Source organism: Lissotriton helveticus, chromosome 6 (assembly GCF_964261635.1).
Source record: "Lissotriton helveticus chromosome 6, aLisHel1.1, whole genome shotgun sequence".
Taxonomy (NCBI): Eukaryota; Metazoa; Chordata; class Amphibia; order Caudata; family Salamandridae; genus Lissotriton; species Lissotriton helveticus.
In genome coordinates this window covers 1412406331-1412427328 of record NC_136067.1, presented here as the reverse complement: position 1 = coordinate 1412427328, position 20998 = coordinate 1412406331, and the positions used below count along the sequence as shown (strand labels likewise).

At 41.3% G+C, this 20998-nt stretch overlaps 1 protein-coding gene across 1 annotated transcript in view; it reads left to right on the top strand.

The window, feature by feature from the left end:
- Positions 1–20998, top strand: part of FNDC1 (fibronectin type III domain containing 1) — a 1317427-nt gene that overhangs the window by 554221 nt on the left and 742208 nt on the right. Inside the window, exon 7 of the mRNA XM_078649203.1 lies at positions 16151–16339. Within this exon, the coding sequence (XP_078505329.1) occupies positions 16151–16339 (189 nt within the window). The remainder of the gene's footprint in view (positions 1–16150; positions 16340–20998) is intronic.

Below are 20998 nucleotides of genomic sequence, written 5' to 3'. Positions count from 1 at the left end.
CAGAAGAAAGTAGCGATAAACCAGAATTCTTGGAGACTAAAGTAATAACTCCATTTCGTTTACCCAGGGCATCAGAGCAGCAAACATCCGAAACCCATTCCTTCCTCAAAAACAACGCTTCTTTGTTAGAGACCTTGGTCTCTTGAAAAAGAACCAAATCAGACGACAGGGATTTACAATAATCTAAAATTTTTGACCTCTTCACTGGGTGAGTTAACCCCTTAACATTAAGGGATAATACATTCAAACCCGGCATGGAAAGACATAAAAATCAAAAAACGACAACATGGGTGACAGAAACAAGACCAACGACAGAACTACAAGGAGCCAATCATCAAACAAAAGAAACACTGTAGGCGGGTGCATTTGGGGAATCCGAGAAAAAGAGAAAGGGAGAAGAAAAGAAAAGAGAAAAGAAAGGAGGAGAAGAAGCAGGAGGGAAGGCCTAAAAGAGACCAACATCATACTAGGGAGAACGTGGAAAGGCGAGTAAGGGACCCGTGCTAGGCGAAAAAATAATTAATAGCAATAGCCCCAAAGAAATATGGTGACCAAATAGCAGGAATAGGGGAACTGGTAAGAAATAAAAGTAACAGCGCACAACAGCTTAATAATGTAAAGAAGTAAAACTATAGCCAAGAAAATACATAAACACATTTAGCTAATAGTCTAATGAAAAGCAACATAGTTATAGTACCAAATAGAATAGAACAAATTCTAAAGAAACAATCAGCAAGAGGTAAATCATGAACACTAGATTACAGCATGGCAACCAAAATGTAACTTCTACAAAAGATAACTGTATAGGTAATAAACAATTTATAACTGTATGTAATAGCACTAAGACTTCGACAGCATACTAGGGAGAACGCAGAAAGGCAAATAAGGGGCAGTATTAGTCGAAACATTAAGTGATAACAATAGCCCCCAAAACTATAATAGCCGGATGGCAGGAAAAAAGAAACTGGTAACAATCAAAAACAGTATCGCCAAACAGCTTAATAACGTAAATAATCATACTCGAACTAAGATATTGTAGAAGTACATATAAAGCAGTCAATGGCGAGAAACATAGCTATATTACTAAATATTATTAGAAAACCTGATAAGAAAAAGAAAAGCATGAGGACAACCAAGAACAGAAGATTAATGTATGACAAACAATATGTATATCCTAAAAAAAAAATATCTACACATTCAATGAATACACCATAACTGTATATAATGACATTATATATGTGAGAGAAGAAAGGTAGGAAAATAACAGAATAGGAGGAGAAAAGAGAAAAAAGAAAGAAAGAGAGTGAACCATACCAGCAAAAGCAAGGGAACTATTAAGAGATGAGCAGCAAAAAACAAAAAAATGGAGAAGTAAGTCGAAAGAAAAGATGACAGAGATGAGAGATAAGAATGGTTGAAGACAAGTGAAAGAACAAAATAGAAGAAATGAGTAAATGAGTAAGAGTAAAGATCGAAAAGCTGAGGAAGCGGAGTAGAATAGGAGAAGAAGAAAACATTAAAGAGATACGAAGAGGTACCATTAAAAAGAGAGCGATAAAAGGAACGAACAGGTGTGGATGCCAGAAAGAAGGATAGAGCAAAAATGAGTGTGAACACAAGAAGAACAGAAAAAGAACATTAACATCTATGTAAGTTGAGGTTGGCCCATAAGCTCAACAGGAATGCGTAATCTAAAAAACAGTAACGCAATAAACAGGCCTGATGACTTTATAACATACGAAATGTGAGAACAATTAAAAAATCATAAATAGTAGAAAAAATTGTAAGAGAAGAACGCAAAGAGAATAGGAGAATAAAAAGAAAGAAAGAAACTGAAAAGATGAAACACACTAGAGAAAGGTAGCTTGTAGTGGAAAACGAGCCTCAACTAAAGAGACTAACATGAAAAGAAAGGAAACGTAGAGTATATATCCCCAAAGGGGAGTACGAGAGAAAAAGAGGAAAAATAGAGATCGTCTAAGAAGCAATCAGTATATACATAATAGCAAAGAATGCAAGGAAGAGAAGTGAGAGAGAAATAAAACAGAAAATAACATTGCTAGGAAGAAAATATGAAGCAGAGAAAAAGAAAAAAAAAACTCCATTAACGGAGTTAAAAGTCAACACAGCAGTATGCTAACAGCAAGCAAGAGAAGCGGAAACAGCAAAAAACAGAAAGCCACAATATAGGGGACTAAAGGAGACCGTTCACGTGCCCGAAGCACCAGGATCCTGGGAAGTCGCCCTTTGAATCTCCATCTGAATCTCCATCTGATTGTCCAGGAAGGTAGCTAAATCCGCCGGCTCATCAAAAATCCTGGAACGTCCCTTGTAAGAAATGGGGAATTTGGAGGGACCTGCAAAGGAAAAGGGAATGTTCATCTCAGAAAGACGTTTCCGAAGATTAAGGAAGCCTTTCCTCCTTATGACTGTGTCCCTGGCAAAGTCTTGAGATATTGAAATTCGATGACCTTCCCAAACGACATTTTTAGTCTTGCGCATGTGCGAAAGAATTTGTTCAGTATGTTGATGACGCAGTGGCTTAAAAATTATTGCTCTTGGCTGGGTGGCAGACTTAGAGCGAAAAGTTGGAACACGATGTGCTCTTTCTATCTCAAAGTCTCTGTGAAATGAAATTTGTAGGGTATCAGGAATCCAATGATACAAAAAATCAATCATAGAGGAAGATGATTTCTCTGCATCTTCCGGCAGACCAAAAATGCGTAGGTTAGATCTACGATTAAGGTCCTCCTGCTCAGTGAGATCTTTACGCAACGCCGCCATTGAATGCTCCAAGTGGCTGAGAGACCTGGAATGCTGGTGGATATTATCCTCTGAAGAACTGATACGTGATTCCGTGGCCGATACTCGAAGAGACAGGGCCTTGAAGTCATTCCGAATCGCCGACACCTCCACTTGTAGTAAATCCGTATTAGTTTTTGTAGATTGTGCAATATCATGCACCTCATTAAGGCGCGATAATATTGCGTCAAGAGTAGAGGTGGTGTCTGACGGAACAGTCTCAGGTGTAGGAGACACAGACTTAAGACGTTTGAGTGAAGCGCCAGTCTCTTTTGGGTCTTTAGTAGTCGTGGAGCGGCCCATACTTGCAGCCATGAAGAGACAAACCCAAAGAATCTACACAGCCTCTTGAGAAAAAAATAAAAACTGCGCAGTTGCCTCAAAAACAAGAGATACAGCACACCAAGCGTGAGAAGCGTAAAAAGCAGTGATAACGGCGGGCTTAGAAGGTGAGCAGGCAGCAGAATATATGGTAGAGCCTCAGAGACTTCAACAGGTTACACCAAAAACATCGTGAGGCAAAAGCAGTTCCATTCATAGATAGTAGCACTGAAGAAAATAGAGAGCATGCAACATAGTAACTAGCCACGCAGCCCAATGAGCATAGAAAAATAGAAAAACGATGTTACCATTCCAGCGCTGTGAGCAAAAAAGGTCAAGGCTATCCCACACCGGCTAAATTGTAACAAAATCGGCACCTCTGAAGGGAAAGCGCCGTCACCGTCACCAGCTGTAAAATGGCGGCTGCTCGTGAAGAGACCGAGCGTCGCCTCAGCTGACCGGGAACAGATGCAGCCTTCACCAGAAGTCGTTCGAATGGACGTCAGGCGGCTCCTGACACATTCCGCCACCAGGAAATGTCCATGCAGCTCAGAGGGGCAGTCAGGAAGCGGTAAAGAATCGCCGCCGGCTCCCACTCGCCTGAGAGCTCAAGCGCGACCCGCCATGTCCGAGCGGCGCGCAAGCCACGCCCCCAGCCCGTAAGATATTTTTAAATGCGGCCACTTCGTGACCAATTAACCCTGAACAGATTATGGTGTCATGTTTGTTCTTTCTGCCAATTTCTTTGTGACCGAGATTTGTAAAAATCATGAGTGTGTAAATGAACTTTTGGACTCTGTTTTTCGTGACTCCACCTCTCATGACTCCACCTCCTTTTTGCTTCCATACATTAACCCACAATTTATGTAAATGTTTGTATTTCTTTCTCCGGTAGCGATTTTGGCTTAACTATTTATTTGCAGTATTTATTGTACTTTATTAATACCGAACCGAGTAGTAATCAATGTTACCGGGCTCGATGAATCACTTATCCCCCATTGGGGCACTTTTGTTCAAGGCCATACATAATTATGCACCTATAATAATCTTCACCTGCTCTTCTGTCTTAACATCTGAGTTAACAATTTAAAAATTAAACTGATTTATGTAAAATTCGAATTTGAAATTGTACGAAAAAACATAGCATTTTAATGCCTTACAGCAAAAATGTTGAGTTAGGACACACACACCACTCTACTTATAAAACATCATATGGCCACATTTCCTCTGCTGGTTATAGAGTGATAAACAAAGAACTTTATTAAATGCGTTACATCACAAACAGAAAAAGATTGCTGAGAATACATTTCATTTCCTAAATTGCAATTACATATGCAACTAATCTTATTTGGTTGGCTCGAACTACACATCAAAAACAGCACAGAACAGTGCCCCTTTCCATCAAGTTGCCCTGAAGCTACAGAACGCAGCCAGAACTAACACAGCTTGTAAGATTTTTCCTGACCACACCAGTAGAGTACTTATTTTATCACTAAATATTTAGTGAAAGTTTCTTTTTTTTTTAAAAGGTAATTGTTGCCTTCGAATTGAAGCTGAGGTTGATTTATCCATTTTTTGGCAAGGATGTTATCCTTGAATGCTCCTAAATGACGAGCAATCTATGCAGATGGCATATTAGAACCCACCAAAGCTGTGACAGAAACATCTGTCGTCTTTAGATGTTTGTGGGCTTCTAGCCCCAAACAACACTGTACATGGCTGAATCGTTCCGCACTTAAATACAGAATTACTTACAAATGTCAAGGTACTCTTGTAATTTGTCAGCGTTGTCGACGCCTTTGCACATGCAAGATTAGAATGTATTTAGGTCCATTTTAACGTTACTTGTTTATTCATAATGCATCATGCAATAGGAAGCTGCATCAGGGCGCAATAGGGAGGCTGGTAATGCAACCAGGGGCCCTCTCTACGAGTAGCCTCTTAATTTCGGCGGGCCATTAACAGCAATTACCAGCCCCATCTGAATTATGAGAACTGATAGAACACTACAGGCCTGGTTATTTTCACATGGAGATGGTGGCTGCTGGAAGTAGTCCAGGGAGAAATGAGGATTCAGACATGGAATGACTGACTCTCCTGGTGGTTCCTGATTTCTCTGGAATTACCAGGAGAATCAAAATCCTAGCTTTAACTCGTAAGACTTCTCTGGCCCTCCATGTTTACTGGTACCCCAGATTGCGGTACCTCCAGGAGGCCGAAGTTACCGTGAGGAATAATGGACACTCACAATGAAATGAAAAGAAAAAGAGATTTACAAAACGGCTCTTAACCTGAGGGTATCAAAGCGCTGCATCAAAGAATTCCAGAATCCTATCAGAGAGAAACCACCCTAGTGAGAAAAGGCAAGATGCTGCAGAAGCTACTAAACTAAAAAGAATGAAAAATACAAATAGACTATGAATCCCAGGAGAATAAGGCCTAGGACGTAAAGAGCCCAGGGGGCAGATTTACAAGCCCCATGCAACACTTTTACGCTGCCCCTGCGTCACTTTTGTGACGCAGCGGCGGCGTAAACCATGCGCCACGTTGCGACTAATTTACAACGTGACGCATCTAGGCAGATGCGCCACATTGTAAAGCCCTGCGCCACATGAAACCTGCATCAGGTTTCATGTGGGCGTTCAGTCGCAGGGTGGGCGTTCCCTCGCATGAAAGCCCCGTAAAACTGACGCAGTGAAATCTATAAGATTTCACTGAGTCAGTTTCACGACGCTACTGCGTGGCGTAAGGAGTGACGCACCACGTTAAGTATGGGCGGCCCCTGTGCATTGCAGGAGTTGCGTCGCACTTGCGATGTGACTCCAGCAATGCGCCGCCCGTACACCACAAGATGCGTCACCCATCTGCCCTTCCTTGCACCATGGTGCGCCGCATTGTAAATGCGACGCATCCGTGGGGGCGCAAGGGAGGGATTACGTGACGCATCTGTTCTGGCGCATCCCTGCTGATTTGCAGAGATGCGCCAGAAGTTGTAAATCTGCCCCCAAGTTTCTAAATGTTGTCGAAACTAAACAAAAGCCTCAGTCTCAGCAGTATAACTTGGCAGGGTATCCCATAAGGTGGCCGCTGCCACAGAGAATGAGTGTGCCATAGCAATAGTGCTATAAGATGCGTTCCGGAATTAAAGTACATAAGAACAGAATAATATCTAAGTGCCTTTCTGGAAATGTTGGAGAAGTCTTTAAGCAGGACTAGCCGTGACTCTAGTTACTGACTTGGATATTGCAAAGAACTACTTCCTTGCCCCCTCCGCCAACGCTAGCTCTAGCAAAACAGCAGGGCAGTTCTAATTTCTATGTAACTGGCAGGGCCTCCTAAGAAAATTCATTTGAGCTCTTTACTTATCATTAATATTAGTACTATTAATAGTAGTAGAAGTAATTGAAATATATATATATATTACAATTATAAGTAAAATTATATATATTTAGAAATTGAGAATTTCACTGGGGGAATTTCCCTCTTACTGGATTGCCCTTGGGTTGTTAGGCTCATGGGTCTAAACTTTAGGCCCAGTGTACCCAAACTCTAGTTCACACTTCTTAAATTAATATTTCTGTGCTATAACTGATATCAATGAGACACAATTGTGTAAAGTTTTTTTATTTCGTTTATCATGCTTAACTTAGCCTGATTTGGCCTTGCCGTGTTTTAATCTTCATTGTGTAGCACAGCTGCGCGTAGTTTAAAGAATCATGTGTTTCTCTATCAGTGCACAGAGAACCTCAGGTATGACCTTCATTGGTGTATTAAATATACAAAATCAGTTAGCTCCATAGTTTTGTTTGCTCTGAAACATTTAAAAATTGATTACTTTCTGTTCCCGCTGAGGTCGTTTTTACAACTTTATAAATTGAAGGCCCCTTCCTTCATCCGTACAGAAGTACTCTTTCTTTGAATGTGGTATCGCTTTCTGTTGTAGGGCATGCTCTATTACTTACCGGTAATCTTCATTACCCCGGGTCCCGTTGTCCTCGTCCCATTCATAACAAAGTGGCATATGAATGGGACGAGGACATAAGGGACTTTGGGGTAATGAAAGAGAGTATTCACTAGGAAGCACATTTATCAAGGATATTGCATAGCCCTTGTGCCACGCAAGGGGTGCAGGCCAACCCAAAACCTATAATGAGCTTTATCAAGTCGCACATCACCACCTTGCAAGTCACTGCCTTGCATTACTCTGCACCATGGAGGCGTTCCATGGGTGGAGTGTGGGTGTTCCCACACATCCAATAACGGATTCTGAAGCATTCCCAGGTTTACCGATTCTGGTAGACCTGGTAATGAGTCAGAATGCTAGCCCTTCCCAGGAGAAGCATAATGATGACAAATATCTTTATTTCTCCTCGTTCTTTCTTCTTTCTATGTGCACTGCATTCTGCAGCATACATAGAAAGAAGTAAAAGCCTAAGAGCATTGTTTTTGTGCAGGAAGGTGTACTTTCCTGCACAAAACCAATCCCCCCCACAACACAGGCATCCTTGCACAGAAATGTATTTTTCTTTGACACACAAAAGTGACTGTGTGGTTTCTCTGTCCAAAAATGTATAAAAACTTGTTTGGGAAGTGTGCCAGTTCTTCCTCTGGCTCTGTTGGATAGCAGATTCCAGTCTGTTTATCGAGCAATACATAGATTTTCCCCCTGCTTCCTTAGAGGCAGACTTAACATTAACCCTCTTATTATTATAACACTTAGCATATTTTCATGTTCTCTCCTGCCTTTAACTGAGGAGTCCTTCTGTGCATTGTTTGTCTTATACTATACCATAATCGATTCTGGCTATTGACTGGATTAGGGCTGCAATTCCTCTGTCAATTATGTAATTGCATTTTACATAATTTTGATTGACGAATCATTGAGATTGCCTATTCACAACTTCATGGTTTTTACTTTTTACCTTGTCGTGAGAACATTTTCCTGTGTGGATTTTCCTCTTTATTCTTATGTTTATCCTCTGGGTAAGCTTTATGATTGTGTTTAGGGCTGTCATCTCTTAGAGAATGACACATAACCCTGATCCATCAATCAGCCCTTTTGATGTGAAAAGCTCTGACAATAACCACAGAATGGGTACAAATAAATAATTTAGCTGTGGTGCAATAATCTCTTAAACTAGATGATAAATGTGTTTATGCTGAGATATTAAATCTCTGAGCATGTTTTAGAGATGGTGACACCATTTCGCACCCAGTCCTTCTCTGTAACAAAGCCAAGCCAGACTTTTAGTTTCGCTTGTGAATCCCTTGTGCCATTTCCTTTTTATTTGTTTTGTTTTTCTGTCCTTTCACATATGCATGTTCCAGACCTTAAGCTCTATATTTCTTTAACTGCATTGTTGTCTATCTTGTTTGCTATACACAACTCACTCCTTTTTTATGGCAACTGTCTTTCCACTCAGGTTTAGGTACCTCAGGTGAGTCAATGTTTCCCTTATGGAAAACCTCTGTCAAATCTATCGGGCAGTGTGCCAGCTCAGCAACATCTTTACTCCAGGCTGTGGGATCTCTGTACCCAGGGGCTGCATTAGGATTTTCCTAAAATCCGTATTTATGGTTAATTTTGATGGTTTCTCTGGTTGTCTGACGGAATATTGGGAAAACAAATATTGTGTGAACAAAATATCATGTCAAAGATATTGCAGACCAAAATATCGAGAAGGTAGTGCAATGAGGTAAGCCTAGATTAACTATTCAGAACTCCACATCTACATACTTTGAAGATATATGTATTGTCAGGGTACATATGTGTGGAGTTAAGAATTGTTAAAGTTTGCGTACCCATAGAAACTTACCTTCACAACACGTTTGTCCTCGATATTCTTGACACAATATTTTGTCCACTCGATATTGCTTCTGTTTTCCTAGGATGTGTTATTTGCCATTATCTTATTGGTAATATTTCAGTCAGAATGGATATAAATTACTGCAAACCTTAAAGAGTGGTAAATATGAATACAGTAAAAAATAATTTGTATCTGTTGCTCCCTTATAGGTCTTTAGCCGTCTGTTGACTATACCTATGGCTTCAAATATACATAGAGTGGGCTTTCGGCCAGCCCTTTTCTCGTAATTGGGCTTAATTTCCTTTCTCAGTTACCTTCTCTTGTTTAAATGGCTATCGCTCTCTTTCGTGTGTTTCATCTGCCTGGCAGTATTTTAGTCTCACAGTATTCTGATTGGTTGACCTGTTTCTTTTCTCTGATGGCGTTACTTGTATTCAGATAAAACCTTTTAATTTTTTTAGCACACTTTAAGAGGGAATGTCTTGTCTTGCTCTGTCACCAACATGCTGCTGCTTCCTTTTTCACTTCCCCTCACTTTTCCTGTTGCTTCCCCATATCCATACCCTGCTCATCCCTTCCATCTCCTACCCTCCTTTTTGTTTTTTTCATTTTTAGAGCTCCCTCATCTCCTCCATTTCCAGTCTCTCGTAGTTCGGTAGGTTTTCTTTCTTCTTGCCTGCACCAACGTTGCACCTCCATGCCTTCACTTTGTGTTCCTTTTTTTTCTTTATTTTTATTTGTCACTTCTTTTGAAGGATTTGGCAGCTGCAACCTTGCTGCCAGGCCACTCCTTTTTAAAATGTGCAGTTGCACACATTTAATTATTCTTTTAATATATATATTTTTTAATGTATCGCTCCAAGATGGGGATTCTTTTTTTTGGGAATAGGAAATTTAAGAAATGGTGCTGACACGCTTTGTGATACCTGTGTGCTCATACATCGTGGAAAATGGCTGCCACCTTGGAATGGGTCTCCTTTAGTAAGTGCCAATTGCAACATTGCCAGAAATGTTTGCAGCAACGTTTAGATGTATGCATTCACGTGCCAGTCCAAATAGGCAATGGGAAGAGCCAATAGCTCAGCTATTTGAAGCCGAGACCTCTTGGCGTTGCTAGTGCATGTTCTTATAGGTACCCATGCCTTTTGGAAGGTGGCTTGCCTTACTTACAGCATTTAGATCAGTGTGAAATAAAATTAAAAGTTTTCATTAATATTAGCAGATTTTTTTTCTTTGTATTTCTTTTCACATTTATCATCATCCTGGGCTTCTGTCAGACATCAATTTAACTGAATAAGACATCATTATTTTAAGATTAAATAGACACAACTTTTCATTGCAACAACACTAACTTGCTTCTCTAATGGCATTTAATAATGGGATGGTCGTGATGAAACATTTTCTATTCTCTTTTTCAATATTGGGAAAGCTCTAAAGTTGTAAGACAAATAAACAGGTTGGGATAAATATGTGGCAGAATATCAGAAGGCTGATTGGAAACAAAATACTTCAGATGTGAAACCCTTGTATGCATGAGAAAATTCTGAAATTCCACATGTAAAAGTGACAGATTATTAACAAAGCTTCTTTTGTATGCTGTGGTGTCACTTACCTATGATGAAACTCCTCAACACACATAGACTGTCTGCTTTCTTAAGTAGCCCCCATAGAGGAGTTGTTAGCGCTTCCCCAGCAGTGTAGGAGGCAGTCAATAAAGTGAAATGCACCTCAGGTGAACACTCAGGCTGTCGTAAGTTTGGGAACCTTTACGGACATGTATACTATGTATTTGATGTTGACATGTTATTCTAACCTTGCAGATTTCACCCACGTCTTTCTATGTCATTGTATCCCCCTCTCTGCCCCAGTGGCGGCTGCCTTTAAAGGGGGTGGGGGTGGCAGGCGAAGAAAAAGATAAACACCTTCTCTGCCGCGGCATGTCTCTCTCGCCGCCATACTTCTCTCCTCGGTCTGCTAGCAGCACTGGAAGCACCCATACTTCTGGACTCGTACAGCCAATCACGATGCTGCCTGAGCAGTGACATGATTGGTCTGAGCGTACTGTTTGGCTGCTCACGCAGTGCCTTTGGAGGCTGGGAATATTCTCCACTAGGTTGTGCAACGCAGCCCAATCGAGAGCATGCCAAGTGCGAACAATGCTTTGGCCCACCTAGAGGGCCGGTCAAGCCGTCAAGCGCAGGTTGGGAGGGAGTGCCAATCACTCCTGCACCCTCTGTGGTGAGTCAGCCCCGCCCAACCTAGTTGGAGCAAAGAAATATAAAATTATAATAACTTCTTGTTATTATCATTTTATTTTTCTTTAGCACTGCTCAAGAAGCAGTGGGCCGACGCTCATTTGCCTTAGTGGAGGAGCCACCACTGCTCTGCCCCCTGACTTTTGCTTCTTTCCTTATGACTGGAGTAGAATATTGTGGAATTTAACATTAGGTAATGTGGTCGTGTGGCTTGGAGACATAACTGAGAAGTGTACCTGAGGAACTTTGAATATGGGGAGATGTATAATGCTTGTTTCAACTCGCAATTGATCTGAATCGCAGAATCGGGCCGTTTGCAACCTGAAAAAAGCATTTTAAAGTATACAAAGCCCAACTTGCGATTCGGTAAGCTATTACAGAATCGCAAATTGGATTTACGTGTTGCTATTAGGAAGGGGTGTGCCAAGGGAGTCCCTTCCTAACAGCAAGTCGCACTGGTATGTAGGAATGTTTTGTGACATGGGATGCAGTAGTTAAACATTCGCAGTTACCACCAACTTCAAGTTGGTAGTAACTCATTTGCAAACAGGAAAGGGTTCCCAAGAGACTCTTTTCCCTATGTGAATGTGAGCGCCAACATTTCTAAGGGGCAGGCAGTAGTCCCACGGAGCATTGCCTACTCTTACAAAATTAAAAAGGAACTTTTCATATTTCTTCTTTAAATGCATCCTGTTTTTCATTGAGGAAAATGGGTTGCATTTCAAAATAAAAAACTGCCATATGTAAAAAGCATTGTCAAAAAAGGAGGGGTTTGGCCCAAAGGATTAGAGGGTAGGTAGGGCCAGTTAGACTACATAAGAAAAAAATTACCTATGCCTCTAGTGACTTCACGATACAGTAAAGGGGGTGGTGATGGACAGAGTATCTGAATTAAGCAGAACACTCCTACCCAGTCAACAGATCAGGGCTTGATCCATCACCGTTTTTTAGCTCACTGCACCATCCCAGTTCAGAACCTGGCTATATGCAAATTAGTCTGTCCCTGGCCCAGTGCATCATGGGAACAAGGCAGACCAAACTACCAAGCCAATTCTTTACCAGAAAGGAAACCAGCTTCCGGGGACCGGTTTCTGGCATCACAGCCGTCTTCGGCCCGGCTTGCTTGAATCCTGATGGTGCAGTGAGCAAGGGACTCACGTCTGAGCATACCCTTCCACGCTTATGGTGGACAAAACGATACAGTAAAGGGGGTGGTGATGGACAGAGTATCTGAATTAAGCAGAACACTCCTACCCAGTCAACAGATCAGGGCTTGATCCATCACCGTTTTTTAGCTCACTGCACCATCCCAGTTCAGAACCTGGCTATATGCAAATTAGTCTGTCCCTGGCCCAGTGCATCATGGGAACAGGGCAGACCAAACTACCAAGCCAATTCTTTACCAGAAAGGAAACAAGCTTCCGGGGACCGGTTTCTGGCATCACAGCCGTCTTCGGCCCGGCTTGCTTGAATCCTGATGGTGCAGTGAGCAAGGGACTCACGTCTGAGCATACCCTTCCACGCTTATGGTGGACAAAACGATACAGTAAAGGGGGTGGTGATGGACAGAGTATCTGAATTAAGCAGAACACTCCTACCCAGTCAACAGATCAGGGCTTGATCCATCACCGTTTTTTAGCTCACTGCACCATCCCAGTTCAGAACCTGGCTATATGCAAATTAGTCTGTCCCTGGCCCAGTGCATCATGGGAACAGGGCAGACCAAACTACCAAGCCAATTCTTTACCAGAAAGGAAACAAGCTTCCGGGGACCGGTTTCTGGCATCACAGCCGTCTTCGGCCCGGCTTGCTTGAATCCTGATGGTGCAGTGAGCAAGGGACTCACGTCTGAGCATACCCTTCCACGCTTATGGTGGACAAAACGATACAGTAAAGGGGGTGGTGATGGACAGAGTATCTGAATTAAGCAGAACACTCCTACCCAGTCAACAGATCAGGGCTTGATCCATCACCGTTTTTTAGCTCACTGCACCATCCCAGTTCAGAACCTGGCTATATGCAAATTAGTCTGTCCCTGGCCCAGTGCATCATGGGAACAGGGCAGACCAAACTACCAAGCCAATTCTTTACCAGCACTTATTCATATGACGTAAGATGAACGCAAACTAATACGTTTACCTTGGCAGTAATTTTTGCCGTTTATTTCATAATTTTTTTAAAATTAATATCTTTGATCACAAAAAGAACACATAGTCAACTAAACGAAACCACATTAGTACTTACACAGTGAAAATGAACAACGTGAAAATGTGTTTTGACATACAATTACAAATAAACTCATAATAATCAAATATCAATACAAACAAATGAAATGTCACAAAGAACAATCAATATATACACAATACGAAATACAAAGTTGTCACACAAAATGATAAATTAGACAACTAACACCCTTATATTTAGGATAAATCAATTCCTCTGAGATATCAGGGACATAAGGGGATGTATTTGCAATATTTAACCAAGGAGTTGAGTTCCTTTGTCTGCCGACGCGTTTCGAGTGTCGGTTAAATCAATTGCCGCACTCTCATCAGGGCTGGGTTAGTCTTTCTCACGAACAGACTGTTTGTGACAAAAAAGGGGGGAGAAGGGTTTGAGGTTTTTCTAAAAAGGCGCTTCCCAAAACCCTAATTCTTTCTCTATCTGAACAAGTTAGTGGTCACATACCTGCATTATGCCGGTTTGATGTGACCATCAGCAATATGTAACAAGCAGTGGTTGCCAATCTGCAATAAAGTACATTATAAATGATTTAGCTCATGGGGCGTAATTCTTTTTTCTGATCGCTATGTATAGGGGGAAGGAGGGAAAAGGGTTACCTGGTTTTCAATATTGCGTGGCCAAGACGATTTGTAAGCAATAGACAGCAATTGCAGGTCTTTACTTCTGCAAGAGAAATTATACATGCGATTTTGCGGTGTGCGTTTATATAAGTTTGAAACGTGACAACTGAGCACAAGTTATTTACTTACTCGGGGAGGGGGGCCCAAGGGCGTGGCCCCGCAGAGGAAGTGTTGTGACAATTGACAGTCCTTCACTCTCTTTAAATATAGTTCGTGCTGAGCTGTAATCAAATATATGGCTCTGCTCTCAGCTTCAGGGCTTTTGTCTCTCTAATAAAGTATAAATGAGATCAATATCGATATGTTGGAAAACACAACCAACTTGTGAAATTGAAATGGTTACTTTGGACAAACGAATTGAAATACATGACTTCAATGAACTACATCTCCTAGAAGTCATTGTGAATGCAATTTAATCATCCCTCCCGTGATTGGTCAGAAACGCATCACGTGACACTGATGCACCATCACATGACGTGTGAATCTGCTCGGCGAGTTGCTAGCAACAATGGAGGCAGATCCCCACTTGAAACCTTGAGCCTGAAGCTTTATTAGGTGAGCAACACACATTGTGCACTTGCATCTAAGTGCTTCCAGCCAAAAACGATTTTTACAAATCCTTTACATTTTTGCCCCTGCAGCCACGAACTATATTTTTTAGAGTGTGAAGGACTGTCAATTGTCACAACACTTCCTCTGCGGGGCCACGCCCTTGGGCCCCTCTCCCCGAGTAAGTAAATAACTTGTGCTCAGTTGTCACGTTTCAAACTTATATAAACAGACACTGCGAAATCGCATGTATTATTTCTCTTGCAGAAGTAAAGACCTGCAATTGCTGTCTATTGCTTACAAATCGTCTTGGCCACACAATATTGAAAACCAGGTAACCCTTTTCCCTCCTTCCCCCTATACATAGCGATCAGAAAAAAGAATTACGCCCCATGAGCTAAATCATTTATAATGTACTTTATTGCAGATTGGCAACCACTGCTTGTTACATATTGCTGATGGTCACATCAAACCGGCATAATGCAGGTATGTGACCACTAACTTGTTCAGATAGAGAAAGAATTAGGGTTTTGGGATGCGCCTTTTAAAAAAAAACTCAAACCCTTCTCCCCCCTTTTTTGTCACAAACAGTCTGTTCGTGAGAAAGACTAACCCAGCCCTGATGAGAGTGCGGCAATTGATTTAACCGGCACTCGAAACGCGTCGGCAGACAAAGGAACTCAACTCCTTGGTTAAATATTGCAAATACATCCCCTTATGTCCCTGATATCTCAGAGGAATTGATTTATCCTAAATATAAGGGTGCTAGTTGTCTAATTTATCATTTTGTATGACAACTTTGTATTTCGTATTGTGTATATATTGATTGTTCTTTGTGACATTTCATTTTTTTGTATTGATATTTGATTATTATGAGTTTATTTGTAATTGTATGTCAAAACACATTTTCACGTTGTTCATTTTCACTGTGTAAGTACTAATGTGGTATTTCGTTTAGTTGACTGTGTTCTTTTTGTGATCAAAGATATTAATTTAAAAAAAATAATGAAATAAAAGGCAGAAATTACTGCTAAGGTAAACGTATTAGTTTGCGTTCATCTTACTTCATATGAATAAGTGTTGTGAAGTCACTAGAGGCATAGGTAATTTTTTTCTTATGTAATATTTAAAAAGCAGTCACAGACATTGTGGTCTGCTGACGCCAGCCGGCAGCCATTCCCAATAGGATCGCAAATTGCGACCTGCTTTATGAATATTAATGAGGAAGGTGCGTTGACGACCCATTGGGAATCACAAGCAGTGGAAAGCACACTGTTGTACATAGCTGTTTGGGATTTCCTTATGGTCAATTGCAAATATTTGCTATTAGGAAATCGCAAACAGGAGCATATGTATATGTGGCCCATGGAGTGCAGAAGAATTGTTGACAACTATACTTTAAATTATCTGCATTTATTTATAACAAGTTTGTCTCTCAACTGTTGACTGTTGCCTATTACGGACTGCTAGTAATTCACATTGTAATGCGCGCCTCCTTTACAATCTGACTGTTGCTATTTCAGTCTTCTAACCATCTGTCAAATCTTTTCAGAATACATTATCTCCTATGCACCAGCTCTCAAACCATTTGGAGGAACATCCATCACCGTTCCTGGACATGCAACATCCACTACTATAGAGGGTCTGCAGCCTGGTGAACGCTATGTCTTCAAAATTCGTGCAGCAAATAGAAGAGGTCAGGGACCTCCGTCGAAAGCCTTCAGTGTGGCCATGCCAGGGGGTAAGCATTTCGTACCTGTGAATAATCTAGTAGGTTTTGGTTCTTGGTGCACATATTTATTTGCGTGGTTGTAGATGTGCTCTACCCTAGAACTCTGCCTTTAACCAATGATATGTAGTAAAAGTTGCAATGGAAACTGTTGCATTTAGTTGCATTCATTTGGACAAATTTCATGCTTCTGCTTCTATCAAATAACTGCCCCCCCCCCAAAAAAAAAACCTTAATAAGGCAACTAGATTAGAATCACATATGCAGTATTTTTATGACTGAGTGCAACACTGATAAAATACAAATGTATTTTGCCCCAGTTAGTGTCATAAGAGCACATGAAACAAAGAAAGTTTTCAGTTTGTTTGTGAAGCCAAACTGTTTACTGGGGAATGGTTGAGTTTGATCCTCACACTTAAGGATGGCTACAGGTTTGAGCCTATTGGAAATTACCATCTTGGTCATAGTGTATCCCAGATTTTTGCCTGCTAACCACCGGTAAAGTACCTGTGCTGTCCTTTTCAACATGAAGAATTTGGCATTACCCAAAGAGGGATATTTACCTTACCTATAAGTCTCAAGTATATGGTACCCAACTAGGCCTTACTTCTTATAAGACATGGTGCATAATATTTAAAGGTTGGACATGTAGCTGTTTAGTGTTAAACATGTCCTTACAATGAAAAGTCCGTACAGCCAATTTCCTATGTTTCATAGGAAAGCATTGAGATAAAATATGACATTTAATATTGTTATTTACCCCTCGGAAACAGCTACAATGTTCATTCGTGGTCTTTCAAAAAAATATATTACATGCCCAATTTATTGCTGAAGTCAGATTTTTAAAGTATATTTTAGAACCAATACTTCTAGAAAGTTACCAGTTACCTGTCTAAACCCTCTAGAACTCAATTTGGGCGACCTTCCAGCTGTCACCCAGAAGCTAAATAGCCCCTTTGATGAGGTGTGAACTTACTACCAGAACTGAGAAAGAGGCCTTGGGTGTGGGGTGGTGTTCTGTTTCTTTGACAGGCTGACCATCTGGGCTGTGCCTGGGAACCTAATTAACTTTAAAGAGCTAATACATGAGCCTGCCTCCTTCCTTTGTCTCTGCAGCCAGACAAGCACCAAGAACAATGGCAGGGGGAACTGCCACCAGAACCTGTTTTGAGTGACCACACAGGACGGTTGGTAATTTCCCTGCCCACACCTTTAGGGTAGGGACAGGAGATCTGTACAACTCAAGAAAGGTTCTGCTATACTGAGTAGAAGAGGAGCACTGTTCGACTGTTCAATTGTTTTCAGTAGGGCACACTGGAAGTGCTGCAAAAGTGGCTAAGAGTGTGCCTGTGAACTTTTACCCTATTGGTAAAGGAGGGGTCAAGAGTCACTGCCACCCACATATGGATGCCAGCCATTAGTGTGGCACCCACAGTATCCTCCTCAGAGCACTGCTGGACCTGAGGATTGCCCTGCTGTCTGAAGACCTGAGAAGACTGGACCTGCATTCCTAGTACAATGTGATCCTAGAAGTGACTCCAAGGGTTGTAAGACTGACCTTTTTTGAGCTACAGAGACACAACAAGGTTCTAGAGGTCTTTTTTCCGTATTCCCAGCTAACCATTTTCAACTGGACCTGGCCTGGACCCTACTTTTAGACTCTGCTGGAGTGAGCCACATGTGTTGTGCCTAGGTCTTGAACCCTTGGCTCGTGTCAAAGTGTATGCTTCATATCAAATCATAAAATGTAGAACTTATAAACTTTTTGCCTACTGTTTGTCCTGAGAACTGATGGAGATGACCAGTACCAACCTACCAAGTCGATCCAACGGAGCGTTGCTGCTGGGCAAAGATCCAGGTTGCTCCCATTCTGCAGCAGCAAATCCTACTCAACAGGACCTTGTGAAGAAGGTATCCGGCCCTGTGGATCCCTTTTCAGCTACATCCTGCAACCTTGCCCCACTGGAAGAATCTGAGCTCCAAAAAGTGACTAAGTCCAAAGGTAGTAATCTTCACCAGGCGAAGGTGAGAAAAGTATCCATTCACAAAGACACCTTCATTGGGAGCGAAATTCAAATGTATATTACTCGGAGCTTTCCCTCTAAAAGTCAACAGCTTCACCGACATTTCATACCTCATCCACCAGCTGTCTGACGACACGGTGCAGCAAGTCATTTTGCTGCGCTGCACTGCATTCGTTTTGAAGCACTGGGATGCAATATATTTACAATAATATGTCGCATCTCTGTGCTTTCCCCTGCACTGGCGCACAAAGTGCTGACATGCACCGACGCAGGCACCCTTGCACCATGGTGCAAGGATACCTGCATCACAGGGATGATTGTTTATGTGCAGGAAGGCACGTAAACAATCAGAAATGGCGTTTTATAACTTCTATGTGGGCTGCATGAACTTGCAAAATGTCATTGTTTTAATGATTGTATATGTGCAGGAAGGGACACCTTCCTGTACATAAACAATTGCCAGCAGTGATTTCCTCTTTCTATGTGGGCTGCAGAATGAAGCACGCATACAAAGAGGAAAGAAAGGAGGAGAAACAAATTTGTTTCTCCTCATTGCGCCTCCCTACATCTTCCCTGGCGAGCTGTAGCATTCAGACGCATTTCCAGATTCATGATGTCTTGTAAATCTGGAAATGTGTCAGGTTACATGGGTGTTGTGTGGGAACACCCACAGCAACACCCATGGAATGCCCCTTTCATGCAAAGTGCTGCGTATAAAGGGGCAGTATTTACAAGGACAGAAAAAGTCATGCAGGTTTTTTTTCCTGCTCTTGTAAATATGGGGTAGCAAAATGTGCTGCTGGTGCGTCACAAAAAGTGACGCACTGGTGGCGCAAAGGGCTTGTAAATCTGCCCCTTGTCTTGTCATATTAAGGATTTTTGACTTCCATTTCCAAGACTAAGGGCCTGATTTAGATCTTGGAGGGTGGGTTACTCCGTCACAACGGTGACAGATATTCCTTCCGCCGAAATATAAATCTCATTTTATCCTATCATTTATATTTAAGTGGAAAGTATATCCGTCACCATTGTGACAGAGTAGCCTTTCCGCCAGGATATAAATCAGGCCCAAGTCAGAAGGTAATACTTCTGACCGTGTGGAATCTGGTTTCTTTAGCAGACCCTTGCACCATCGTGGTCAGCATTAACTTAAACAAATTACCTCAATTGGCACTTCATGCTTTTTAGTGCTATTTTGAATTTTAAAAAATCATTAATCCATTTTCTCTTACAGGACTTGTGTAATTTTTGCATCTTTTATTTACGAACATTTAGATTTACTTATTTTTCAAAATTGGTTTGAGATTTTTCTTGTTTTGATTTTTGACTTGATTACTGTTTGAGTGCTGCACAAATACTTCACATACAGCCTTATGTTAAGTCTGCCTACTCTGAGCCATAGCTAGCAGGCAGTTGAGCTCAGGTTACTTTAGTGACCATGAGATTTCACACTGATAAGGACTGTAGCTATTATTTGATATGTGCACTCACACACTTCAACTAATTTCCCAATTTCTTACATATCTTTTTTGTAATACTCTCTTCTCCAACCTGATTACCACTCACACTCAGACCATGAAAGCAGAAGTATAACCATGTAGAAATGTATAATAATTGCTTGTCTTCACCCGTCATCCACCTGCTCCACAGCATTTATATCCAACAAACTCATTTAATCCATTATAAGATCTGACCTAGAAAAAGCTTTAGGTGTTTGCCACCCTCTTGTAATCACTAAAAACAATGAGAATACATAAAATAATAATACATACACCTAGGGGGTCTCTATTCAGCCCATTTTACCTATTGCTTAGTTGGAGTGTCATTCACATATTGGATCATTCTACAGAGTAACATATGCAGAATGGGACCCTGAGGGCCAGATTTAAATTTTGGCAGATGGCGTATTCTCGGTTGGACTAGCAGAGGACTTAACATCTGCCAGGCCGAGGCTACTCCGTCTGCCAAGCTGGCAGTTATTACAAAAGTATTGTCAGGAATTGCCGTCAAGGCTGTTCCCATCAATTATTTTTTAAGTTTGACATATGGCTCCATCAACATGGTGGAGCTGCGCGTCAAACATATATATATATATATATATATATATATCCACGAAAAAACTCCTTGCATCCAGACACGAAAAACCAGGAGACAGACCACAGGACCAGATGTTAAGTTTCTTCTTTTATTTGCTCAAGTTGTGCGAGAGTGCATAACGCGTTTCGGGCTCCCAGAGCCCTTGTTCACATGCAATTTTTGTTTGTACATTTTCTATTTTTATAGTGCACATTACACCCAGCCTTCACCACCCCCTCCATGTGTCACATGATCATGGAAATAAAAGACACATTCAAAGTATGTCTATATGTCCGTATAAATACATTTGCATCAGAAATAGGATCACTTGAATATACAAGTTTTCATCTGCAGTCTCTGGATAAATCCATCAAATATTTGTATCTAGAGGGGAACAAAAAAAAAGGGGGGGGGGGAGTATGTTAAAAAAGTTTCCATCTTTAAATAGTTAGAATTTATAGATTGTTCAAGGAGATCAAACTGATGGGTGGGTCAGATCTTAAAGTGCTATTTTTAAAGTGCAAACAATGCATGTCCTAAAAGTGCAAAAGATTAATTATGACCTATGTTT